Source organism: Suncus etruscus, chromosome 6 (genome assembly GCF_024139225.1).
Source record: "Suncus etruscus isolate mSunEtr1 chromosome 6, mSunEtr1.pri.cur, whole genome shotgun sequence".
Taxonomy (NCBI): Eukaryota; Metazoa; Chordata; class Mammalia; order Eulipotyphla; family Soricidae; genus Suncus; species Suncus etruscus.
In genome coordinates, this window is record NC_064853.1 from 41,968,960 (window position 1) to 41,996,261 (window position 27,302).

The 27,302-nt window shown below is 42.6% G+C and overlaps 1 protein-coding gene across 2 annotated transcripts in view; it reads left to right on the top strand.

Annotated features, from left to right (window-relative positions):
* The window catches only part of KIAA0319L (KIAA0319 like), a 151,504-nt gene that overhangs the window by 118,411 nt on the left and 5,791 nt on the right, over nucleotides 1-27,302 (top strand). For both annotated transcript variants that reach the window (XM_049774655.1, XM_049774654.1), the window contains exons 8-18: nucleotides 322-414; nucleotides 3,576-3,708; nucleotides 7,103-7,331; nucleotides 12,453-12,576; nucleotides 15,099-15,231; nucleotides 17,122-17,270; nucleotides 19,127-19,278; nucleotides 19,795-19,933; nucleotides 22,552-22,711; nucleotides 24,678-24,820; nucleotides 27,021-27,143. In XM_049774655.1, the coding sequence (XP_049630612.1) occupies nucleotides 322-414; nucleotides 3,576-3,708; nucleotides 7,103-7,331; nucleotides 12,453-12,576; nucleotides 15,099-15,231; nucleotides 17,122-17,270; nucleotides 19,127-19,278; nucleotides 19,795-19,933; nucleotides 22,552-22,711; nucleotides 24,678-24,820; nucleotides 27,021-27,143 (1,578 nt within the window). The remainder of the gene's footprint in view (nucleotides 1-321; nucleotides 415-3,575; nucleotides 3,709-7,102; nucleotides 7,332-12,452; nucleotides 12,577-15,098; nucleotides 15,232-17,121; nucleotides 17,271-19,126; nucleotides 19,279-19,794; nucleotides 19,934-22,551; nucleotides 22,712-24,677; nucleotides 24,821-27,020; nucleotides 27,144-27,302) is intronic.

Below are 27,302 nucleotides of genomic sequence, written 5' to 3' on the forward strand. Positions count from 1 at the left end.
TTCTCTTGTGGTAATACTTCAACCTTAAATTATGTTACAGGGACCAGAGAGATAGCTTGGAGGTAAAGCGTTTGTCTTGCATACAGAAGGATGGTGGTTCGAATCCTGGCATCCCAGATGGTCTCCTGAGCCTGCCAGGAGCGATTTCTGTGTGTAGAGCCAGGAGTAACCACTGAGTGCTGTCGGTGTGACCCAAACACCAAACAAAAAAAAAAAAAGAATTATGTAACAGAAACTGATTTATAATTCATAGATATGGCCTGTTCCTCCTATAATTTACAAATTCTTTATTCCAATTTCTTTTGGGTTTTTATCTTGTAGAACCCCGTAAAAATAGGCCTCCTGTAGCCATCGTGTCCCCACAGTTCCAGGAGATCGCTCTGCCAATCACTTCTACAGTCATTGATGGCAGCCGTGAGTACTTGTCAAGACTTGATGTTGTGGAAAAGCATTACTGTTACTTGGGTAGAAAACCCTAAAAGATTTAGAGCAGCTATGTAGGTGCTCTAGTTAGGCCAATTATTTTGACCACATTATATGAGAATCAGTTATCTAAAACAAATGAATAGAATTAGAAAACCTGATAACCTCTTATTAAAATCCCTCATATGGCTTGTTTAAAGTAATATTAAGTAGGATTATGCATATACTTAGCATTATTTTAATTGAACTTGCTGGTTGTCAAATTTTCCTAAATGGGGCTGTGATGCTTATTAATGGGAATAAAGCTCTTCTCTGTCTTGCCTGAGAGATTTGATCATGGAGCGCTTATCATCTGTCACTCAGAAACAAGATTTTTGTCATCCTTTTCCTGGAGAGAATCAGAGAACCAATTCCACATCCTGCCTGGACTCATTAAAATATCACCCTTTAGGGTAGTTGAACCTTTTAGGTGACCTGAAGAGAGTTTGGAGTCTTTCCTACCTATATGAGTGCAATGGGTTTCAGGCCTAGTCTCTTAATATTTATTCTTATGGTTTCTTCTAAACCCTATTACTTGATAGTCTTAGCACCAATTAATGAGTTTTGACAGTCACTGCTTTAGCAGAAGAATCTTTACCAAAGTGAAGTACTTCTTATAGATGGTTCTAATATGAAGGGAAGACTAGAAGAATAGCAGATAAAGAATGATAGAGCAGAAAGAAGCACTTATGAGAGTGGTAAAAAGATTTCAATTGGGGCCGGAGTGGTGGCACAAAGGGCAAGGTGTCTGCCTTGCCTGCACTAGCCTAGAACGGACCATGGTTCAATTCCCCAGCATCCTATATGATCCAACCAAGACAAGAGTAATTTCTGAGTGCATAGCCAGGAGTAGCCCCTGAGTGTCACCAGGTGTGGCCAAAATCCAAAAACCAAAAATAAAATAAAATAAAATAAAAGTATTTCAGTAGTCCCATTCACTTTACAATTTTGAATAGGTTGGGATTAAATAATATTCAAAGGTATATAGTAAAAAGAGGCACTATTTATTTTTTATTATTATTATTTTTGTTTTGTTTTTTGGGCCACACCCCTGTTGACGCTCAGGGGTACTCCTGGCTATGCACTCAGAAATTGCTCCTGGCTTGGTTGGATCAAAATTGAGGTCTGTTCTAGGCTAGTGCTTGCAAGGCAGAAGCTTTACCTCTGCGCCACCGCCCCACCCGCTTCAATCCCGGCACTATTATTTTTATCCTCCAATTACCCAGTTTTCTAATTAGACTACCAATAGTTTTTTTTCTCCAGTAATACTGTATGGATCTATAAGAAAACAACGTATTCTTTGGTGGTGGGGAGGCTGTGCTTAGGAGTTACTCCTGGCTCTGCACTCTGGGAATCATTCTAGTGGGCTTGGGAACCATTTGGGATACCAGGTATCAAACCCAGGTTGACCGTATATAAGGGCAAATGCCCTACTCACTGTACAATCAATCTCTCTGGTCCTGGAAAAAACATTATCTTTATCTTATTTACACAAATTGTAGCACACTATGCACATTATTTTAGGTTTGTTTCTATATGTAATGCTTTTTGAATACGTAAAATGCATCATCCCTTTTTTTCATTTAATAATTACAGCACAGCCTTTTGGGGGTTGGAGGGTTAGAACAGCGGGTAGGCATTTGCCTTGCACTACAGCTGATCCAGATTCAATCCCCTGGAATCCCCTATGGTTCTCCAAGCTGCCAGCAGTAATTTCTGAGCACAGAGCCAGGTATAACCCCTGAGTGCCACCGGGTAGGATCCAAAACAAAACAAATAAAAAATTACACAGCCTTCTATTATATGAGTTATAATTTCATTGTATGACTGTTAGTATTAGGCCCAAAGCAGTGGGAAAGGAGGCAAAAGTGGGCAAGAGTCAGGAGTCCAGTAAACAGTTTCTCCAGTAATTGAGCAGCAACCATCCAGAGGAGCAATCCAGCAGGGACAGCAGTGGCAGACTCCCCTAACCCCACCATTAGTCTAATACTTCAGCTCCAGCCAGTTGCCACCCTATGGCAGTTACAAGGGTGGACTTCTGTAACTGAAGGTCTCCATCCTTAAAGGGACAGTAGCCACTTATGCCTTAATCAGGGGCCATTAGAGTCTCGTGTTTCTTATAATAGGCTTCTATTTTATGGTGGTATAATTTGATTGTATGACTCTATTTTATTTTCACTGTCTGTACTAAATGATCACATGATTATGTTCTTTTCATATTACAAACAATGGTACCCACATTTTCTAAAAATGACATTTAATGTTGTGTACCTGTAGATAAATTTTTCAGAAGAGGAAATTGCAGGTAAATTGCTATCAAATTATTACCGCATAAAAGTTATATATCAAGTTAATTTCCAGCATGATTATGAGAAGATATTTTTCTCCACATTTTTTCAATTGTTTTTGAGTCATTTGTTTGGTGTTTTGGTGTTAGGGTGCAGGCAATAGAACTCAGATTGGCTGCATACAAGACAAGTGCTCTTCTTTTTTTTGGGTTTTTTGTTTTTGTTTTGTTTTGTTTTGTTTTGGTCACACACCTGGCAGCGCTCAGCTAATACTAACGCTTCAGAAATCACATCCCTGGCAGGCTCAGGGGACCATATGGGATGCCAGGATTTGAACCACTGTCCCTTCTGCATGCAAGGCAGATGCCCTAAACCTCCATGCTATCTCTTCGGCCCGCAAGTGCCCTTCTTGCAATACTGTCACTCTGGCCCTTCTCTACATCTTTGCTTATAGGATGAAATTTTGATATATTAAAACAGTTGACATGTTTTAAAAAATGTATCTTGGGGCCAGAGAGAGTAAAGGGGTTAAGGTACTTGCACTGCATGCTGCCAATCCTGTTCAATCCCCTGAGCCTGCCACGAATGATTCCTTAGTATAAACATCTTTTTAACCAGATGCCTTTGTTAGAATCCTTGGAAAACTACACAATGGACTATTCACAGAAAAACAGAATAATTCAATATTTCTAGAGAAGAAATATTATAGGGAAATAATGTAGTTTTCCGAACTCAAGTCTGGATAGTTGCCGTGGCTTGTGAAAACTAGCCAAGTATTGAGACCCAGCAATCTCATGTTTTAACTAATGTTTCTTTATGGTCAAGAGAGCACTGATGATGATAAAATCGTCCAGTACCATTGGGAAGAACTTAAGGGACCTCTGAGAGAAGAGAAGATTTCTGGAGATACAGCCATATTAAAATTAAGTAAGCTCGTCCCTGGGAACTACACTTTCAGGTAAATTAGGATCCAGTTTCAAATATACCCTAGGCCTGGGCCAGAGAGATAATACAGTGGGTAAGGCACTTGCCTTTTATGCTGCCAACTCAGGTTCAAACCCCAGCACCTCATATGGTACTCCTGAGCCCACCAGGACTAATCCTTCATTGCAGAGCCAGATATAAGCCCTAAATACAGCTTTTGTGGCACACATACACACACAAAAAGCCAAATCCAGTATATGTATGTATGTATGTATGTATAGCATAGGCATTTTCTCCACCCCTGTATCTTCTAAAATATTTTTGAACAGGGAAGGTAGGTAGTTGTGTTTGGATTTTGAGGAAACTCAAAATGTTTAGTATGCTTAGTGGCTACTCCTGGCTTAGTGCACAGAGGTGGTTTTTGGTGATACTCAGGAAATCATATGGTGCGACAAAGTAAACCCAGGTCTCCCACATGCAAAGCATGTTCTCCAGCCCATTAGAACTTTCTCCCCAGTCCCAAGTTTACATTCTCATAGGATTATCCGACAAATAATCAAATTCGCTCTGGTAGTACAGTCTTTGATTCACTTGATTCTCTAACCTTGTGGTGACTTTGGTTATCACAACAATAACAACATTTTAAATCAAAGATATTTGCATGCTTGATCAGGATCTATCACAGTTTATCCTTTTAAAAGTCTTGCCTTCAGATATCCAAAATCTTTTTATTGTATTTTATTTTTTCCTTAAACACCATGGTTACAAAGTTGCCATAATAGTTTTTTTCCCCCACAGATAAAGTTGTTCATGATTGACTTACAGTCATACAATGTACAACAACCTTCACCAGTGCACATTTCCCTCCACCAATGTCCCATTTCCTCTCACCCTGTCATTAAGTGAAATTACCCATTTTCCTTTGCCTTTGTTGTTTTTGTTTGGGGGCCACACCCATCGATGTTCAATGTTTACTCCTGACTCTCTACTTACAGATCACTCATGGTAGGCTTGGGGTGCCAGAGATTGAACCCCGGCTGACCATGGTTAAGGCAAATACCATAACCACTATCTTCCAGCCCCAAGTAACTTTTTTTGGACATTTATTATTAATTTAGTACTGCTATAAATTTAATTCAAATAAGTTATTATAATTACTCTTATTACAGATTAGGAAATTTAGGCACAGAGAGGTTAAGTAATTTACCAATATTACACAGGATATCTTGCTCTATCTATAGAGTCTAAATATCTAACTAGTGTTTTCTGAAGTATTTTGGGTAGAAGAGGTATTGTGAGCAGTTTTTTTTCCAAGGCTCTTTTTTCTAACTACTTATAAAATGATAGGATTGAATCAGCAGTGAGGTCCAATCTGGTGCTATTCCACTCATCTTCTTCTCCCTTATTTTTAAAAATGTATTTAAAAATTAAGACTCTATTATTTACAAAGTTGTTCATAATCTCTGCTAGTTTTGTAGTAATGGTTGCTGTTTATTTCCAGAGTCTTTGCAAGCCAGGAATGTTTTGAGGTGATAGAATAATGGACAGTCACCTCTTTGCCATCTGTCTAGATCTTGGTTTTGTTCTAAAATAGGAGACAAGTAGAATATGTTAAAATACAAAAACTAGAGAGATAAACCCTTAATGAGGATTAAGGCTTTGGCCTTGCATGTAACCAATTCTGGTTCAATTCCTGGCTCGACTGTGGTTCCCTAAACACCACCTGGAGAGATCCCTAAGCCAAGAATAAGAGCTGACCACCACTGGGTGTGGCACCAAAATTATGTAGTAGTAATAATAATAGAAAAGTTAAAAGACCAGGTGCCCTGTGTTATCTCCCTGCTGTGTGAATGCTCCATCACTTGATCTTGTTGCTGCCTGCTCAGGTGACATGATCCAGGCCCTTTTGCCATTTGAAATCCTTGCTCCACAGCAAAGTGTTTTGTCTCCATGTACCACCACCACCACCACGTTGGTATAGCAAGCACCACAGCAGAAGTGTTAGCACCATTGTCATGTGTGCTGCCCTTGGTGGGTAAATGTTTTGGTGGGCACTGCAGTCAGAAATGTGCAAACCTGACAAGCTCGTGTACAAGCAATGCAATCAAGTGTGCAACCCCAGAGAGGAAGTGTATACAATCCTGGGTCATTGTAACACAAACACAAAAGGGAGGGGGTCCCTTTATAGACACTCATACTGCCAAAGTTCCAAAACTGAAAATAAAGAACTGGAAAAAGGCACCTTTTCGTGAGTTGTTTTGTTAGCTGTTTGTTTATTTGCACATCTGATATTTCTGTGCTCTTCCTCTAATGACTGTAATGCCCAAATCCCTTAAAGGTCATAGGTCAAAAGTAAAATTTCAAGATAATGCCTTACAGATTACCTGGCCTGTCTGTGGTGAGATTTAAACAAACTCCTTATCTTTTGTTTTTCCTGTCAGAAAAATGGAAGGAGCCCAAACAAGCTTGCTTGCTTATGCTCACATTTTGAGGTGACAAAAGAAGCTTTGGGCTGTTTAGCTAGCGGGCGTAATTTAGGTAAAAATGTGCTATTATAAATGAACATTTTCCCCCCTTTTGCAAATTCTAAATCATACTGGCACAAACTGTATAACTGTTGCGTAGGAGAATTCACTTGGATTCAGATGCTTCTTCCTGGAGCCAGCCCTCCTTGTTCATCTTAGAGGCTTTTCTGTTCAGTGTGGCCATTTGTGTGATATGAACCCAGGAAAAGCCTCCTGCTGGCAGAGTTGCCCTATTTACTGCAGCATCTTTGAACTCTCCAGGGATAGGGGCCCGGGATTATCCTTTTTTTTTTTTTTTTTTTGGTTTTTGGGCCACACCCTGTGACGCTCAGGGGTTACTCCTTGCTATGCGCTCAGAAGTTTCTCCTGGCTTCTTGGGGGACCATATGGGATGCCGGGGAATCGAACCGTGGTCCGTCCTAGGCTAGCGCAGGCAAGGCAGGCACCTTACCTCCAGCGCCACCGCCCGGCCCCGGATTATCCATTTTTAAGAGTTGGTTTCTGAGCTTTAGAGTCAGAGTCAGACTTGTATTGTAGCCCGACTCACTGTGTAACCATAATCAGGCTGCTTAGTCTCTCAAAACCTTTAAACTGAGATCGATGATATCCTCTTTGTGATTGTTTTGAAGACCATATAAGACAGCTTATCTCTCTCTGCCTCTGTCTCTGCAAGTATGTAAAGAGTAAAATGAGGACGTGCTTTATAAAAAGCTGCCTAAGGATTTAGATATAAAATATGTGGAATAATACCGTAGTCACTATTGTCATCTAGTATAAAAATAATAGGTAATACCAAGAGATCCAGCCACTTTGGTATTTCTTAGCCTTGATTTCTGGTTGTCTCATGTTATTCTTCTCCCCTTAAGCCCATCCCTGATTGTCCTCTTTGTTTTGTTCTGACAGCTTGACTGTTACAGACTCTAATGGAGCTACCAACTCCACAACTGCAAACCTAACAGTGAACAAAGCTGTGGATTACCCTCCTGTGGCCAATGCTGGCCCCATTCAAGTGATTACTCTACCCAAAAACTCCATCACCCTCTTTGGGAACCAGAGCACTGATGATCATGGCATCACCAGCTATGAGTGGTCACTCAGCCCAAGCAGCAAAGGGAAAGTGGTGGAGATGCAGGTAGGCATCTCACACTCAGAATTGAGTTTGATGGCCACACACTCAGAATTATCAGGGTTTACTCCTGGTTCTGTGCTCAGCAATCACTGCTGGTGGGGCTCAAGGGACCATACGGGGTTCTGGAGATGGAACTCAGGTTAATTGCATGCAAGACAAGTTTCCTGCCAACTGTACTATATCTCCATTTTCTTATTTTGGTTTTGATTTGCATTTTCCCACTTAGAAAGTAATGTTGAACATTTGTATTTTCATTTTCTGTTGTATGTATTCTTCATAAAAGTGTCTGTTTAGGATATTATTTTATTATTACTTTTTTTTTGGGGGGGGGCCACACCCAGCGTTGCTCAGGGGTTACTCCTGGCTGTCTGCTCAGAAATAGCTCCTGGCAGGCACGGGGACCATATGGGACACTAGGATTCGAACCAACCACCATAAGTCCTGGATCGGCTGATTGCAAGGCAAATGCCGCTGTGCTATCTCTCAGGGCCTATTATTATATTTTAATTACCCAAGTCAGATTTATGTCTCAAAAATGTGAGCATTTTCAACAATCAGTGCTGGCAGGGATGTGCAGAGAAATGAACACTTATTCAATGCTGTTGGGAATGTCGTCTAGGCCAGCCTTTATGGAAAACAATATGGAGATTCCTCAAAAAACTGGAAATTGAGTTTCCATATGATCCAGCTGTACCACTCCTAGGGTTATACCCTAGGAACACAAAAATATAATACAAAAAATCCCTTCCTCATACCTATATTCATTGCAGTGCTATTTACAATAGCCAGACTCTAGAAATAACCAAGATGCCCTTTAACAGATGAATGGCTAAAGAAACTGTGGTACATATACACAATGGAATATTATGCAGCCATCAGATCAGGAGAGATGAAGTCATGAAATTCTCCTATACATGGATGTACATGGAATCTATTATGCTGAGTGAAATAAGTCAGAGGGAGAGAGATAGACACAGAATAGTCTCACTCATCTATGGGTTTTAAGAAAAATTAAGGACATTATTGTAATAATGCCCAGAGAGGATAGAGATGAGGGCCAGAAGGATCGGCTCATAATATGAAGCTCACCACAAAGAATGGTGAGTGCAGTTAGGGAAATAACTACACTAACAACTATCATGACAGTCTAGATGAGTGAGAGAAGTAGAATGCCTGTCTCGGATACAGGCAGGGGTTGGGAAGGAGGGGGGGGAAACATTGATGGTGGGAATGTTGCACCGATCAAGGGGGGATGTTCTGTTTATGACTGAAACCCAACTACAATCATGCTTGTAATCATGGTGCTTAAATAAAGATTTTATTAAAAATAAAGAGTATTTTTAGGGGCCAGGAAGGTGGCGCTAGAGGTAAAGTGTCTGCCTTGCAAGCGCTAGCATAGGACGGACCGAGGTTCGATCCCCCAGCGTCCCATATGGTTCCCCCAAGCCAAGGGCGATTTCTGAGCGCATAGCCAGGAATAACCCCTGAACGTCAAACGGGTGTGGCCAAAAAAAACAAAAATAAATAAATAAAAAATAAAGAGTATTTTCAAAGCATAGCTTTTAATTAGCAAAAAACTTTTTTTTTGTTTGTTTTTTTTTGGGGTCACACTGGCAGTGCTCAGGGTTACTCCTGGCTCTGCTCAGAAATTGCCCCTGGCAGGCACAGGGGACCATATGGGATGCCGGGATTCGAACCACCGTTCTTCTGCATGAAAGGCAAACACCTTACCTCCATGCTATCTCTCCTGCCCCAACAAAAAACTTTTTTAATTTAAAAATAATAAAATATTTTATTTAAAATATTTAACATGGAGGAGAATAACAGATGAGAAATTGTAGCTGGGCCGGTGCAGTGGTGCTAGAGGTAAGGTGTCTGCCTTGCCAGCGCTAGCTTAGGACGGACTGCGGTTTGATCCCCCGGGGTCCCATATGGTCCCCCAAGCCAGGAGCGACTTCTGAGTGCATAGCCAGGAGTAACCCCTGAGCGTTACCAGGTGTGGCCCAAAAACCAAAAAAAAGAAAAGAGAAATTGTAGCTGTTCCAGATGATTCCGGAGTCAAACTGTTCAAAAGACACATGGTACAAATTTTAATGAGTGCTGTTACAAGTTAGAGATATTTGAGATCTGTCACCAAGTACCCAAAATAAGCTAATAAAGAAAACTAACAGGGGCCGGAGAGATAGCATGGAGATAAGACATTTGCCTTTTGTGCAGCAGGATGGTGGTTTGAATCCCGGCATCCCATATGGTCCCTTGTGCCTGCCAGGGGCAATTTCTGAGCATAGAGCCAGGAGTAACCCCTGAGCACTGCTGGGTGTGACCCAAAACCAAAAAAAAGGAAGGAAGGAAGGAAGGAAGGAAGGAAGGAAGGAAGGAAGGAAGGAAGGAAGGAAGGAAGGAAGGAAGGAAGGAAGGAAGGAAGGAAGGAAGGAAGGAGGGAGGGAGGGAGGAGGAGGGAGGAGGAAGGGAGGAAGGGGGAGGAAGGGGGAAGGAGGGAAGGGAGGAAGGGAGGAGGAGGAAGGAGGAAGGAAGGAAGGAAAGGAAAAGGAAAGAAGAAAAGGAAAGAAGAAGGAAGGAAGGAAGGAAGGAAGGAAGGAAGGAAGGAAGGAAGAAAGGAAGAAAGAAAGAAAGAAAAAGAAAGAAAGAAGAAAAGGAGAGAGAGAGAGAGAGAGAGAGAGAGAGAGAGAGAGAGAGAGAGAGAGAGAGAGAGAGAGAGAGAGAGAGAGAGAGAGAGAGAGAGAGAGAGAGAGAGAGAGAGAGAGAGAAATGTGCCAGAAAACTGACCAAAACAGCTCCTCAGGTGTAGTTGGTTCTTAGCCCATGGAAGTACAGATCTAGAAAGCTAGAAATTATACAGCTGTTCAAGAGAAGAAAAAATATTTAAACATTTATGTGAAATTAACAGCTTTTAAGGCACTATGTAGAAAAAAATCTGCACACTGAACCCAGCCTACAGGCTGCACATATTTTTAGTTTTATTTTGGTTATTACTCATTTATGCTCAGGAACCACTTGACTTGTTGCTCCAGGGACTAAGTGGTGTCAGGAATTGAATCCAGTGATTCACATATAATGCAAGTGTTCTACCACTGAGCTATAGTCCCAACCTGTGTGCCTGGTTTTTACCCAATATTAAAAAAAAATCCTAAGCTGGAAGTTTGCCTTAATTAGTTTGTTTGTTTGTTTGTTTGTTTGTTTGTTTGTTTATTGGTTTGGGGGCCACACCCGGCGGTGCTCAGGGGTTACTCCTGGCTGTCTGCTCAGAAATAGCTCCTGGCAGGCACGGGGAACCATATGGGACACAGGAATTCAATCAACCACCTTGGGTCCTGGATCGGCTGCTTGCAAGGCAAACGCCGCTGTGCTATCTCTTCGGCCCCTGCCTTAATTTATTTATAACGTTTCTTCTGACACTCAAGTCTATATTTACAGATTTGAAGTATGACTTAAAGCACACATTCGGGGCCGGAGAGATAGCATGGAGGTAAGGCGTTTGCCTCTCATGCAAAAGGTCATCGGTTCGAATCCCGGCGTCCCATATGGTCCCCCGTGCTCGCCAGGAGCGACTTCTGAGCATGGAGCCAGGAGTAACTCCTGAGCACTGCCGGGTGAGACCCAAAAACCAAAAAAAAAAAAAAAAAAAAAAAAAAAGCACACATTCACTTCACTTGCAATATTACATTAGATTTTTCTTCTGTTGCAGAACCTACAGACTAATCAAATGGATGGCGTGCATGTTGTTAATATAACTACCTTATATTATTACATGTAACTACCATGTTTTATTAAGGTGGCTTGGCTTGCATCACTTTTTTGTTTGGGTTTTTTGTTTTGTTTTAGTTTTTATTTTTGGTCCACACTTGGTGACACTCAGGGGTTACTCCTGGCTCTGCGCTAAGAAATCACTCCTGGCTTGGTGGACTATTTGGGATGCTGGGGGATCGAACTGCCATCCGTCCGGGGTCAGCCGAGTGCAAGGCAAGCATCCTACCACTGCGTCATCACTCTGGCCCCAATGTTTGTTTAGTTTTGGTTTTGGTTTTGGTTTGGGGCCACACCTGTTGGCACTTAGAGTTACTCCTAACTATGCTGTGAACAGAATCACTTCTGGCAGGCTCAGAGAACCATATGGGATGCCAGGGATTGAACCTGGTTAATTACATGTAAGGCAAACCGTCCTACCCACTGTGCTATCACTCCAGCCTTGTTTTTCTTGTGCCTCACTTCTTCCAGCCTTACTTTTTGACCTCACTAGGAAGAACAGTGTGGGTTTGTTGTTGTTGTTTTTGTTTTTGGGCCACATCCAGTGATGTTCAGCGGTTACTCCTGGCTATGAGCTCAGAAATTGCTCCTGGCTTGGGGGACCATATGAGACGCCAGGAGTCTAACCACTGTCTGTCCTGGATCAGCTGCATGCAAGGCGAACATCATAACGCTGTGCTATCGCTCCAACCCCCTGGAAGAACAGTGTTTTAAAAATTAAATGTTAGGGGCCAGAGTGGTGGCACAAGCGGTAGGGTGTTGCCTTACATGCGCTAACCTAGGATAGAGTGCGGTTCAATCCCTGGGTTCCCATATGGTCCCCCAAGCCAGGAGCAATTTTTGAGCGCAGAGCCAGGAGTAACCCCTGAACATAACCAGGTGAGGCCCAAAAAACAAACAAAACTTTTATATGTTAATAGTCTTTTTGGTTTGGGTTTTAGATGCTGATGTTTTATTTTCTCTACATATTTTCTTGTATTCTTTTCCCTTGTAAGATCTCTGACTTTATAAATTGCTGCTATGTTAAAAGAAGGAAGGAGTAATTTCCTCTTCCTTTTTTAACTTTTATATTGAGGTCCTGTGTTTTATAATATTGTTAAGGATTGTTTCCCATGCATAAAATTTCAACACCACACTCCTCACCAGGGTACCGCCCTCTAGGAAGATTATTATCTTGAAGGTGGAAACTTGGCTATCCCACAATATCCTGTTGTTGATTATGCTATTGTAGGTGAGAGGTAAGGTCCCATAAAACATTATGTCTAGATAATTGGGTAAATCATTTTAAATTGAGCAGACTTGTTATATGTGATTCTGAGAGTCTGATTTTCCGTTTGTCTGCATTTTGATGTTCATCAGGGTGTTAGGACACCAACTCTGCAGCTTTCAGCCATGCAAGAAGGAGACTACACTTACCAGCTCACAGTGACTGACACAATCGGACAGCAGGACACTGCTCAGGTGACTGTTATCGTTCAGCCTGGTGAGTTCCAGCCTTCTAACACAGGCTCTTCTAGTCATTTGAACTCTGGGGAAGAAGAGAGTATGAGTATTTTTTGTTGTTATTGTTGTTGCTTTGTTTTTTGGGCCACACCTGGACATGCTCAACAGGATTAACTCCTGGCACTGTGTTCAAGGATCACTCCTGGTTTGGTTGAGGAACCACATAAGATGTCAGGGATCAAACCCTGACAAACAGGCCATGCACAAGGCATATGTCCTACCTACTATACTATTGCTCAGGCCTGAAAACATGAGTTTTGAGCTGTATGAGAGTAGAACAAGAGGACTTGGCAGTTTCTCTTGTTTATGCTGCTTATGCTTTCTCTCTATTTTTTTTTGTGTGTGGGGGGGGGCACCTGGTGGTACTCAGGGGTTACTCCTCAGAAATTAGTCCTGGCAGATTCAGGGGACCATAAAGGATGCTGGAGATTGAACCCAGGTTGGCCATGTATAACGCAAATATCCTACCCACTGTACTATCACTTTGACCTGCCTTTTTCTTTTTGCTTTTTTTTTTTTTTTTTTTTTGCTTTTTTTTTGGTCACACCTGTGACGCTCAGAGATTACTCCTGGCTATGTGCTCAGAAACACTCCTGGCTTGGTGGATTATATGGGACGCTGGGGATTGAACCAAGGTCTGTCCTGGATCAGCAGTGTGCAAGGCAAATGCCTTACCGCTGTGCTATCGCTCCGGCCCTTTATTTTATTTTATTTTATTTTTGTTTTTGTTTTTTGGGTCATACCTGGCAGTGCTCAGGGGTTACTCCTGGCTCTATGCTCAGATATTGCTCCTTGCATGCTTGGGGGACTGTATGGGATGCTAGGATTCAAACCACCAACTTTCTGCATGCAAGGCAAACACTTTACCTCCATGCTATCTCTCCGGCCCTATTTTTATTTATTTATTTATTTTTATTTATTTTTTTTTGGGGGGGGGAGCCACACTCGTTTAATACTCAGGGGTTACTCCTGGCTAAGCACTCAGAAATTGCCCTTGGCTTGGGAGCACCATATGGGATGCTGGGGGATCGAACTGCGGTCCTTCCTTGGCTAGCGCTTGCAAGGCAGACACCTTACCTCTAGCGCCACCTCTCTGGTCCCTTATTTTAGAGTGTGTGTGTGTGTGTGTGTGTGTGTGTGTGTGTGCGTGCGCGCGCGTGTGCGCACGCGCGCACGTGCGTGCTCAGGGGTTATTCCTGTCTCCAGGCTCAGAAATTGCTCTTGGCAAGCACGGGGGATCATATGGGACGCCGGGATTCAAATGGATGACCTCCTGCATGAAAGGCAAACGCCCTACCTCCATGCTATCTCTCCGGCCCCTTATTTTATTTTTTTATTTTTTTTGTTTTTTTGGTTTTTGGACCACACCCGGTGACACTCAGGGGTTACTCCTGGCTATGTGCTCAGAAGTTGCTCCTGGCTTGGGGGACCATATGGGACGCCGGGGGATCGAACCGCGGTCCGTCCTAGGCTAGCGCAGGCAAGGCAGGCACCTTACCTCCAGCGCCACCGCCCGGCCCCATATTTTATTTTTTTAATAGAGTACTTCAGAGCCTCAAGTTTTGCCCTTAGCCTTAGTTAGTTATTGTACTTTTTTAAATTTACCCATTTACTCGTTTATTTGAGAGTTTGGGCCCACAGCTGGCAGTTCTTAGGCTTACTCATGGGATTGAATCGGGGCTGGTCAGCTGCATGGGCAGTGCCTTAATCCCTATACTATCTCTCTGGCTCTAGTTATTGTTATGAAGAGAACCCAAGAGTTTCTTGTCTTTCCCAAATGCAGTTTAATACCTATTAACACAAGGAAGTCCTACCTCATCACTCAGCCTCTTTTGTTTTGTTTTGTTTTGTTTTTTGGTTTTTGGGCCACACCCGGTAACGCTCAGGGGTTACTCCTGGCTATGTGCTCAGAAGTTGCTCCTGGCTTGGGGGACCATATGGGACACCGGGGGATCGAACCACGGTCCGTCCAAGGCTAGTGCAGGCAAGGCAGGCACCTTACCTTTAGCGCCACCGCCCGGCCCCTCAGCCTCTTTTGATTGGACTTCTATGGCATTTTTTTGTTTGTTTGCTTTGGGGTTTTTTTTGTATGTTTATTTGGGTCACACCAGAGGCACTGGGGTTTATTTACTCCTGACTCTGCACTCAGAAATTGCCTCAAGCAGACTTGGGGAACCATACGGGATGCTGGGGATCAAACCCAGGTCAGCAGCATGTAAGACAAACACCCTACCCACTGTGCTATCACTCTGACCCCCAGGCATTGTATTTCAAATTTAGCATGGCATAACCTATATATTCTGCGATATCCTTTCATAGTTGTTAATATATTTCTATATTGTTTAATGTGTTCTTTTTAACCATATTTATGTTTTTCATAGCATCTAGCAGTTCTGTGGTAAAGAGTTAGAATCTTTCTGGTTTCTAGAACATGTCTCCATATATTCCTCTCTTTTCTCATCTGAGGCGCCTGCTTTTGACCTCCAAGTTTCTGTCTTCCAGAAAACAACAAACCTCCTCAGGCAGATGCAGGACCAGATAAAGAGCTGACCCTTCCTGTGGACAGTACAACCCTGGATGGCAGCAAGAGCACAGATGATCAGAAAATTACCTCATACCTTTGGGAAAAAACGCAGTGAGTATAGGAATAAAACCTCTACATTGTACAAAGGCCCCAGACCTTGAAAGAAAAAGATTTTACTTGCTTTTTAAGAGTTTACTTGTCTGTATTGGCTTATCCAAGCGGGGATAACTGAGAAAAAATATTTGTAATCCCAAACTTTAGCTCTAAGAAAATAATATAAAATAATTATTCTGAGAGAATAAAGACTGCTCACTATCAGCTAATCCCCAGATAGTACTTTGAGGTCCTGGTGCTTTTATAGGTACAATCCATCTGCTGAAATGCATAGTTTAATTACACTTGAGAGGCAAGATGGAAGGGGTAATGGAGCAGAAAAATACTTTTGCTCAAATTTAACTGGGTAAGGCTGGCGGGGGGGGGGGGGTGGGGTGGGGCAGAACAGCTATTAAGCATAGTTGAAAATTCATCTACAAAATGAAGCATTACTGTTATTGCTTCCTTGAAGATACCATTTATCAATTACATTAGCCAGAGGCCAAAGCAAGTAACCAAAATATTCCTAATTAAACTGAGCGTACTTAATCAAACTATTCTTTGTTGTGACAGTTTTTTTAAGCTCAAATAATAGGAAATGATGGGGCCAAAGTTATGGTACAGCAGGTAAGGCATTTGCCTTGCATATAGCTGACCTGGGTTTGACCCCCTGGCATCTTGTATGGTCCCTTGAGCCTGCCAGGAGTAATTTTTGAGCACCACTGGGTGTGGCCCCCAAACAAAAACCAACAAAAAATAGGAAATGAATTTTAAATTCTATGCAGAATTTCATAGGAAGCAAAGAATTCCAAGGAGAGTTAAAAACATTCTGTTTTCCAAGATAGTAGCTATACGACACGGAGGGTTTTTTTTTTTCTAACTAGGACATTAGCGATAGATGCAAAAAGCAATAATTTGACTATAGATACCACCTGACTAAGAGTTGGATTTAGTTGGATACTCGAAATTACTTATTTCAGTTCTTGTCTGTTTTTTACAGGACCTAATATTCCTCAGCTCAGTGTCTTTTAATTATAACTCTTGTTTGACGATCCAGCTAATAAACATTTTAGTTAAGATTTGTTTATGTTCAGAATAGGAAGAATGCTTTGCATAGCTTCCTGGAAGAGAATCTGATGATGGAGGGACTATGACAGACAGAGGCGATATGATTAAACCACAAAACAAAGCAAAGCCTGGAAATTAGCCAATTTCTCTGGTCACCCTGTCATTCTAAGGAAATGTTTTCAGATTTCTCCCTGTTGGCTTGGCCTTTGTGTGGGGAGCTGAGCTCTCTCCCCTGCTGTGGGAGGCCCAGGGGAGAAAGAAAGTGAAGTGTCCTGGGTCCTCTACAGCCACTGTTGAGGAGCTAGAGGGAATTTTGCTTATAAAGCTACTAAGAAGAGTTTTGCTCCAAGAGCAATCTTGGCCTGTATTTCCTTTCCTTTCCTTTTTTTTTTTTTTTTTTTTTAAATTAGGAGGGATTTTGGCATGTGATTAACAGCTGCATTTTTCTTCTTTGCTGGCAAGAGCTGAGCCAACTACTAGGCCAGAAATGCTTTTCAGAAGTTTCTCTCTTGAATCACTCTTTTTATCAGTGACCTGCTCAGAGTACTTTCTTCCTTTTAAAATTGGAACTGTAACAAGTTCAAATGTTCTAGAAGCTCATATAAAGAATAAGGCTAGATGTTTTTGAAAGCTGGTGAATGGAATTTTCTGATCAGCAGGTAGCCAGTATTTTAGGGCCAAATGACACTCTGTATAAATAGAATATTTTTAAACATGTCCTCTCAAGGTCTGGGAAACAATAGTTCTTAGCAGAGGCAATTATTGCTTCTCCTGCTGAGTCAGGGTTGGGAGAGCAGCAGACAGGTACAACTCCACCCTCTGGTTTCTCTCTTTGTCCAGAGGACCTGATGGGGTGCAACTCAAGAATGCTAATAGCAGCGTTGCCACCGTGACTGGGCTGCAAGTGGGAACCTACGTGTTCACCTTGACTGTCAAAGATGAGAGGAATCTGCAAAGTCAGAGCTCTGTGAATGTCATTGTTAAAGAAGGTACTAGTAGCTTCCCGTTTAGGGCGAGTGCAGCAGCCAATTTGGGTCAGATTGCTGAGGAATATATCACCTGCAGATATTGATTAGAGGCCAGGGTTGATAAAAGAGGGTTGGGGTTGAAGGCAGCTGTTCTTTGCTTTGCTAAAACAATCTTTAATGAGAGTGGCTTTAGGTAAATATTATTTCCCTCTCTATCCTTTCTTTTTCTTCTTCCCAATTGAACTGGAAAAGAAGCAAAGTGTGTTTGTTTCCTTTGCATTTTAGTTTTGCCTCTGTATTGCAGACTGGGTTTCTGACTCTCCCATTAGCTACAGCGACACCTGCTGCCAGGTCTTAGAATGCCTGTCCTGACTGTAGCTTCCTATGGTTGTCTTAGGAGTCGAAAGGAATGAGTGACACTGCTCTGGCTTGTAGGCATGGCAATTATTGATAACCTTGAGAGAACGGTTTAACTACTAATAGGGAAAAGCCATCTACTCTGAAGATGATATTTACATATATACACTTAATAAATATTGAGTGCACAGCTGAATAAACAAAGCTGCATGATGAAGCTCAGGCTGAAAGAGGTCTCAGTGGGACCAAAGTGATAGTACAAGAAGTAAGGCATTTGCCTCGCACACGGCTAACCTGGGTTCAGATACTCACTATCCCGTATGGTCTCTTGAGCACTGCCAGGAGTATTCCTGAGTGTAGAACCAGGAGTAACCTCTAGCTCATCTGAGGGTGTACCCTCAAAATAAATAAAATAGGGGCTGGAGAGATAGCATGGAGGTAGGGTCTTTGCCTTGCATGCAGAAGAACGGTGTTTTGAATTCCGGCATCCCATATGGTCCCCCAAGCCTGCCAGGAGCAATTTTTGAGCATAGAGACCGGAGTAATTTACCCCTGAGCGCTGCTGTGTGTGACCCAAAAACCAAATAAATAAATAAATAAATAAATAAAATAATAAGGATGGAAAAGTGATTCAGATAATATGTTAACTCATGTTTTAATTACTAGGAGATGCCTTCCCAAGCTGAGGAAACTCAAAGACCATTCCTGGCAGTACTTGCTAACTGGGCTAAATAGTTCAATTCTAAGACCTGGCGATTTGATAATGTTAGGACTTAGTGGTGGTTGGGGCCATTATGCTGTAGCTGGTTCCTCAGGGCCATTTAGGGCTATAACCAGTAATGCTGGGGATCATGCTATGCTGTGTCTGAACTTGAGTCTTTGCACATGCAAGGTGCCTCTGGCCTCAAAGTTGTCTCCCAGACCCATACATTTACATATAAAGGAAATTTTGGTATCAGATGGATGAAACTCAATTTTAAGACTTTATGTAAACACTTCAATTGTAAAAGCCTTTATATCTTATCTACCAATCCATGTTATATCATATGATGTTGGATATCCAGATATGTTGAAATATGTGTAAATATATGTAAACAACTATAATCTTACAATTTAAACCATGTTTTATGGCCTTTGTAATCACATATGCCTCCAAAGTAGAGAAATGGAGTCCTCCTGGGAGGCTGCAATGAGTGTAGAGAAGGAAATGAATTATTCTTCTCCCTCTGTTGTATATTGTGTCATGAGAACATAACCTCAGGTCATGCACCTGGTTACTTTAAACATGTACACTATTTTAGTTGCTGGCAATAGATAGGCACTGAAAAGTATTGTGCAGTTAAGATGTGCCTTGATATGGTGGAGGGAGATGGTGCCAGGCCACATATACAAGGCATGTGCTCTGTCACTGAGCCATGTCCTTGGTTCCTAAGGTGCTTTTGATACTTAATTTCCTTAATCATTGTGAAGAATATTTCTTTTCTAGAGTGTTGTTATTTAAATGATATATCTTTGGTTAGAAATAAACAAGCCTCCTATAGCCAAGATAACTGGAAATGTAGTGATTACATTGCCCACGGACACAGCGGAACTGGATGGCTCCAAGTCCTCAGATGACAAGGGAATCATCAGCTACCTATGGACTCGAGATGAAGGGAGTCCAGCAGCAGGGGTAAGTGTACCAGGAGCTAAAGAGCTGCAGAAGGTCAGGGTGACGAGTTAAGGAGGGTCAGGGAATCCAAACATCTCACTGTTTCTTTGTTTTGTTTTGGGGTCACACCTAGCAGCTCTCAGGGGCTACTCCTGGCTCTATGCTCAGAAATCGCCCCTGGCAGGCTCAGGGGACCATATGAGATGCCGGGATCCAAACCACCATCCTTGTGCATGCAAGGCAAATGCACTACCGCTGTGCTATCTCTCCGGCCCCTCTCTCTGTTTTATTTATGGTCCCCATATTAAGCCCACGTCATCCTTTGAAATTCAGGTTAAATGACATGCTAAGGACACTCTGCAATCCAATGTGGCAAGTAACATTTCTCCTAATCCTAGTGGCTGTGGCCATTACACAGCCAGACTGCCCAGAGATGAGGCAGTCCAGCCAGAGGGGTCAGAAATGTGACAGAAGCAGCAACTGAAAGGAGTGTGATTTGGTTCTGCAACTCAGAAGCCATGTTGTTCAACCACACAGGAGGTGCTGAATCACTCTGACCACCACCCAATCCTCTTTCTTTCCAATCTGGTCGAGGGAACCTACACGTTTCACCTGAAGGTGACTGACGCGAAGGGTGAGAGTGACACCGACCGGACCACTGTGGAGGTGAAGCCTGGTGAGTTCATTTAGTAATAATAAGCCTGAGTGGAACTGCTAGAACAGCTAAGCACATCCTTGGTCCTGAGAGCCCTTCCTCTTCATATGGACAGAGCCAAATGGCTTATTCAGTTTTAAAACAATCTAAAAACCCCAAGCTGAAAAATTCTTGGATACTCTGTGTTCTAGCAATGCCTCTCCTTTCTACACTGGAATATATAGACATCCCCCAGTCATCTCAAAAGGAAACAAACTTATAGGGCAAGGTTTGATCCACGTCACAGAGTATTTGTGTCAGAGCCAGGCCTTTGTGTTCCCTGTCCAACGTTTTCTCCTCAGATGATTAATGAGAAAGACTAAGGGTACTTTGGGAATCTGAACACTGGATTAACTTGAGTCACGATGTCTCATCAGCACCCAGATGCAGAAGAAACTTTATTTTTATATATTGAGCCTCAGGCTTTATCTGAAAACCAAGGGAAAGTAAATTAACTGGTGTCCTTTATATTTTTTAGGTTTGCAGAAATAAAAATTCCCTTCATAGCACTGTATTTTTATTTTTCTTTAAGGCTAATTTGCTTTTCGTGAAGAAGAGAGTGGGGGTGTGTAAATCTTCATAAATTCTTAAGCATCTGATTAACTTTAAGCCTTTATTATCTAACTTACCTATGGATGTCTAGATGGGAATGGATTTTGGCTGTTCTTCCAGTCCTTGTCCTACTTCTAGGAAGGACGGCAGCCAAGATACTCTGCAGTCTCTTTGTGTTTGAAATCAGATCACAGATAGTCTACTAATTATGTAAATTATATATCAGACCAGGCAAATGGTGCATCCAAGTGTGTGAATTAGAGATTCTGAATAATCATTTTTAATTTCCAAGTGTAAGGAAAGACATAGTCAAAAGTAAAGCATTGGTCGTGGAGTTAACATTATAACCATGCAGCTGTGATGTTGCTCTAAGGAAATCATTGTTTCTTGGCTGCCTGGATTTCTTTTCTGTTTACTCTTTTCAGCTCTGTAAGGCAGATGCATACCTAACATTGTTGATTGTTGAGAAATACATTTTTCCTCCTATTATTGCAGACTCAAGTCTAGCAAGTCACTGAAAATCAGATATGGATTAGGTAGTTGACCTGGATCATTCAGCAAATCCCGTCAGACAGAGACATTTTGGGGAATGTGGAGGAGTGAAGGCATGGCATTATTACCCATCAGTGTTCCTTGGCTATTCCTAGCATACGGTTTGAAGGTTAGAGAGTCTTCCTAGTGGTATTTAGGGGACCATGCAGTGCCAGAGATCAAACCTGGGCCTCTGCACTAACTCTTTGAGCTGTGTCCCTGATCCCTAGACAGAAGCATTTTTTTTTGTGGGAGGGGCCACACCCAGCGTTGCTCAGGGGTTACTCCTGGCTGTCTGCTCAGAAATAGCTCCTGGCAGGCACAGGGGACCATATGGGACACCGGGATTCGAACCAACCACCTTTGGTCCTGGATCGGCTGCTTGCAAGGCAAACACCGCTGTGCTATCTCTCCGGGCCCTTGACAGAAGCATTTAAAGCAAACCTTGAAGTGTTTCTCCTTTCTCAGTTCCTTCCTTCCTTCCTTCCTTCCTTCCTTCCTTCCTTCCTTCCTTCCTTCCTTCCTTCCTTCCTTCCTTCCTCCCTCCCTCCCTCCCTCCCTCCCTCCCTCCCTCTCTCTCTCTCTCTCTCTTTTTCTTTCTTTTTTTTTTTTTTTTTGTGGTTTTTGGGTCACACCCGGCAGTGCTCAGGGGTTACTCCTGGCTTCATGCTCAGAAATTGCTCCTGGCAGGCACGGGGGACCATATGGGACGCCGGGATTCGAACCGATGACCTTCTGCATGAAAGGCAAACGCCTTACCTCCATGCTATCTCTCCAGCCCCTCTTTCTTTCTTTCTTTCTTTCTTTCTTTCTTTCTTTCTTTCTTTCTTTCTTTCTTTCTTTCTTTCTTTCTTTCTTTCTTTCTTTCTTTCTTTCTTTCTTTTCTCTTCTCTCTCTTTCTTTCTTTCTTTCTTTCTTTCTTTCTTTCTTTCTTTCTTTCTTTCTTTCTTTCTTTCTTTCTTTCTTTCTTTCTTTCTTTCTTTCTTTCTCTTTCTTTTCTTTCTTTTCTTTCTTCTCTCTCTCTTTCTCTCTCTCTCTCTCTCTCTCTCTCTCTCTCTCTCTCTCTCTCTTTCTTTTCTTTTGGTCTTGGATCTCACCCATTAGCACTCAGGGTTATTTCTGGCTCTACGCTCAGAAATCGCTCCTGGTAGGCTTGGAGACCATATGAGATGCCGGGATTCAGACCACTGACCTTCTGCATACAAGGCAGACACCTTACCGACATGCTGTCTCTCGGCCCGTCTCTGTTCCTTTCTGATTCACTTTGTTCCCCACTTCAGTTTGACCCTCAGCATGAGCGGTGATTTTCAGGTTGGTATAGAACCAAGAGTTCATTCAAACAATCTTCATATTGCAATTAGTAGGAGTCAATGATTGTCCCATTCCTTTTGAAAAGGAGTTCATGCATTTCTGAATGCTCTCATTCCTTACTCTCCTGTGCCCAAGCAAGATCACATTGGCAGGTCTGTGTTAACTCTCCTACTTCTAAAGCCATGACTGACTCACATGCTTTTCAGATCCCAGGAAAAACAACCTGGTGGAGATCATCTTGGATGTCAACGTCAGCCAGCTAACTGAGAGGCTGAAGGGGATGTTCATCCGCCAGATTGGGGTCCTCCTGGGGGTGCTGGATTCTGACATCATTGTGCAAAAGATTCAGCCATACACGGAGCAGAGGTAGCTGGGCAATGAATGGATGATGAATGAATGGAGCGGGGTAAGAAAGACCAAGTAGCCTTTTGGGCAGGGGTCTCAAACTCGTGGCCCACGGGCCGTTTGCGGCCCTCCGTACAACATTTTGTGGCCCTGCCCTAGAGGAATCTTTTTTTGTTTGTTTTGTTTTGTTTTGTTTTAGTTGTTTGGGTCACACCCTCCAATGTTCAAAGCTTACTACTGACTTTGCACTCAAGGATCACCCCAACTTTGCCTCCTGCGGTCCGCAGGTAAATTGAGTTTGAGACCCCTGCTCTTGGTTTCTTTCTTTAAGTGAAAAATAGTGTGGTTAGTTAGAAAAGGTGGGCTCTCTACTAGGAACCATTCAGGTATCATTTCTCTGATGAACTTTTCTAGCACAGGTAACATTTTCTAGCACAGGTAAAGGTTTTTTTTTTTTTTTTTTTTCCTGATTATGTGATTTATAATACCCCATTGTTAGTCTCACTGTGCAGAAAACTTTTAGAAAATCTCATATGAAGGTGCTTCCTAAGCTTTATGTTATACCAGCTTAAAAAGTAATGCTGTGGGGCTGGAGAGATAGCATGGAGGCAGGCCATTTGCCTTGCATGCAGAAGGACAGTGGTTCAAATCTTGGCATTCCATATGGTCCACCAAGCCTGCCAGGAGTGGTTTCTGAGCATAGAGCCAGGAGTAACCCCTGAGCACTGCCATATGTGACCCAAAAACCAAAAAAAAAAAAAAAATAATAATGCTATTAGTGCCGTTGTGATGCACAGCAGTTAGGGCATTTTCCTTGCACACAACAGATACAGATTTGATTGGTAGCATCTTATATTGTCCCCTGAATCCACCAGGAGTAATTTCTGAACACAGCCAGGAGTAACCCCTGAGAACCTCCAGGTGTGGCTTAAAAACAAAGTGATGCTATTTATGCAGTATGTTGGGATAAATATATATACTGAAAACAAATTAATCCAGAATATTTGGGATACCCAGATCCACCAGCTATCTGTGTGCTTAGGGGATTGATATCTTGAGAACAGTTATAAATCTAATCTGCCCCACGAATGGGAAGGTTTTTTTGATTTGCAATACTAACAATGAAGCTTAAGAAACATGGAAGTTACTCACATGGCGGTGGTGAAAACATAGGAATCTAAATTGGTGCCACCCAAACATAGTTCAAATATGGTCTGCTTTGACTAAATTGACAATCAGAAAGCAAACAGACTCTGGGCCTTAGATAAAGTAATTCACTCTACCCACACCATTATTTCTATAGAACCATTTTTGTTCCTGCCATTGTAATAATATTTTTGGATGTATTTTGACACATGGATTATAGTCTGATGCTGACCCAACTGTTTACAGTTTTCAAGATGCAGCCTCTGGTACCACAAACTCACCAGCACCACAGTCTCAGCTGTTAAAAGACTGATAGCAGGGGACTGGAGAGACAGTACTTAGAAGTTAAGGTTGCTGTGACCAGCTCAGGTTCAAGCCCACGACCACAGATGGTCCCTGAGTGTTGCTAGGAATGATTCCGTAGAGGGAACCAGGAGTTAGAGCTTTGAGCATTGGGTATGGGCCAAAAGTCAAAACAAACAAGACGGTAGGAAGGTAACCAAATTCTCGTTTTCCGACTTTCAGTTACCATTTAGGAAGGGTCCTCATGTAAATTGGGTCATTTCTAAAATCATAGACGTTAAAGTAAAATGTATCAGGGTTGAGATCTGGTTCTGTCATAATTACTGTGTGACCTTGAACAAGTTGCTTAATTATTCTGAGCCCAGTGTTGTCCTCTAGAGATGACACTGATAACACCTTTCTCACAGGCTTACTGTTAGAGCATACATAGAATACTTAGTGTAGTATCCAGCACAAGCATTGGGTACTTAATAAATGCTAGCTACTGCGATTGTTTTTTGCAATTTTCGTTCATTCCTTTTGTTGCGTGTCTCAACAGTACCAAGATGGTATTTTTTATTCAAAATGAGCTTCCTCACCAGATCTTCAAAGGCTATGAGGTGGCAGCAATGCTCAAGAGTGAACTGCAGAAGCAAAAGGCAGATTTTCTGATCTTTAGAGCCCTGGAGATCAATACTGTCAGTGAGTAATTTTGGGATTTTGGGTCAAGAACCTATTCTGCCCAGTTCTTCTGTCTTGCTGTCTGTGCTCAGGCTTCATCTCTTTTCTCTGGGTACAAGTAGATAATCTTTTTCCTCCACTTCTGTTATCAGGGAATCTCAGCTCATAGGAAGGATTCTTTTGTTGTTGTTTTTCCCTGTCTAAACCTGGTATTGCTCAGGGCTTACTCCTGGCTCTGTACTTATGGGTCACTCCTGGCCAGGCTCTGAGATCATCTGTGATGCCAAGAATCAAATCTGGGTTGGTGGGGGCTGGAGAGATAGAGATAGGGTGTTTGCCTTGCATGCTGAAGGACAGTGGTTCAAATCCCAACATCCCATATGGTCCCCTGAACCTACCAGGAGCAACTTTTGAGCATAGAGCCAGGAGTGGCCCCTGAATGCTGCCGAGTATGACCTAAAAAACAAAACAAAACAAAAAATATCTGTGTTGGCAACATGTAAAGCAAGTGCTCTTATCTGTTGTAATCTCTCTGCAGACTCTCATTGGAAAAATCCTTTTATTATTTTTATTATTATCATTATTATTATTGTTGTTTTATTTGTTTTAGGGTGTTATTGTTGATGCTCAGGGGGGCATCCTGATAGAACTCTCATAATCATGCTGTTATTCCTGGCTGTGCTCGGAGACTATATGGGAGTCGGGGATCAAACCTAGGTTAGCCTTGTGCAAGGCAAACACACTGCCACAATATTGTCTCTCTAGCCCCAGAATTCTTTTTTTGGGGGGGGGGCACACCCATTTGATGCTCAGGGGTTACTCCTGGCTAAGCGCTCAGAAATTGCCCGTCTTGGGGGGACCATATGGGATGCTGGGGGATCGAACTGTGGTCCTTCCTTGGCTAGCGCTTGCAAGGCATACACCTTACCTCTAGCGCCACCTTGCCGGCCTAGCTCCAGAATTTTTTGTCTTTTTTTCTTTTTTTTTGTATCTTTTTTTTACTTTTTGGCTTCACCCAGCAATTCTCAGGGCTTATTTTTCTGCTCTCAGGAATTGTTCCTGGCAGTGCTCAGGGGAAACATATGAGTACCAGTGATTAAACCAAGTGCCTTACCTATATTTCTCTGGCCCTTAATTTTATTTTTTTTATTTTTTTTATTTTTTGTTTGTGGGCCACACCTGGTGACATTCAGGGGTTACTCCTAGCTATGCACTCAGAAATCACTCCTGGCTTGGGGGACCATATGGGACGCCAGGGGATCAAACCACGATCTGTCCTAGGTCAGCCGTGTGCGAGGCAAACATCTTACTGCTGTGCCACCGCTCCGGACCTTAATTTTTGTTTTGTTTCGTTTTGTTTTTTTTTTGTTTTTTTTTTTTTTTTGGTTTTTGGGTCACACCCGGCGGTGCTCAGGGGTTACTCCTGGCTGTCTGCTCAGAAATAGCTCCTGGCAGGCACGGGGGACCATATGGGACACCGGGATTCGAACCAACCACCTTTGGTCCTGGATCGGCTGCTTGCAAGGCAAACGCCGCTGTGCTATCTCTCCGGGCCTGTTTCGTTTTGTTTTGGGACCACATCCAGCAGTTGCCAGGGGCTACTCCTGGCTCTGTGCTCAGAAATCGCTCCTGGCAGGCACGGGGGTCCATATGAGATGCCGGGATTTGAACCACTGTTGGTCCTGAGTCCACTAATTGCAAGGCAAACACCCTACCGCTGTGCTATTTCTCTGACTCCAATTTTTAATTTATTTATTTTGGGTTTTGGGTCACACCCAGTAGCGCTCAGGGGTTACTCCTGGCTATGAGCTCAGACGTCACTCCTGGCAGGCTCGGGGAATCATATGGGATGCCGGAATTTGAACCACCATCCTTCTGCATGCAAGGCAAACATCTTATCTCCATGCTATCTCTCTGGCCCCAATTTTTTTTTTCGGCCCCTATTTTTTATGGTTTGTATGGTGCCAGGGATTGAACCCAGGGATTTACACTTAAAAGACAAGTACTCTTCTGCTGAAGTGTCCCCACACCGACCCCCAATCATTCGATAGTGACAGTTACAGACAACATACTGAAACTGCCAGAACTCCTGGGGTGTGTCTCAGAAAATGTCACTATAGACCAGTAAATAGGTAGATGCCAAGAATCTTCATGGGCACTGGAGGCTGACTGTCCCTCATTTCTCATTTCCACTGACATTTTCTATCTCCTGCTACTTTAGCATGCCAGCTGAATTGTTCTGACCATGGCCACTGTGATTCATTCACCAAACGCTGTATCTGTGACCCTTTTTGGATGGAGAATTTTATAAAGGTACAGCTAAAGGATGGAGAAAGCAACTGTGGTAAGTTTTCAACTTGGCACCGTGCATGCTGATTTGGCATTGAATGTGGTTCTAAGTTGAGTAGGTGGTTGTTGGTGTTTCCAAGGCAGATGAGCAGGCAAGGAGAAGAACTTTTTGTGTATTTTGTTTGTAGAAGGTTTTTATTTCCATCTTCCACAC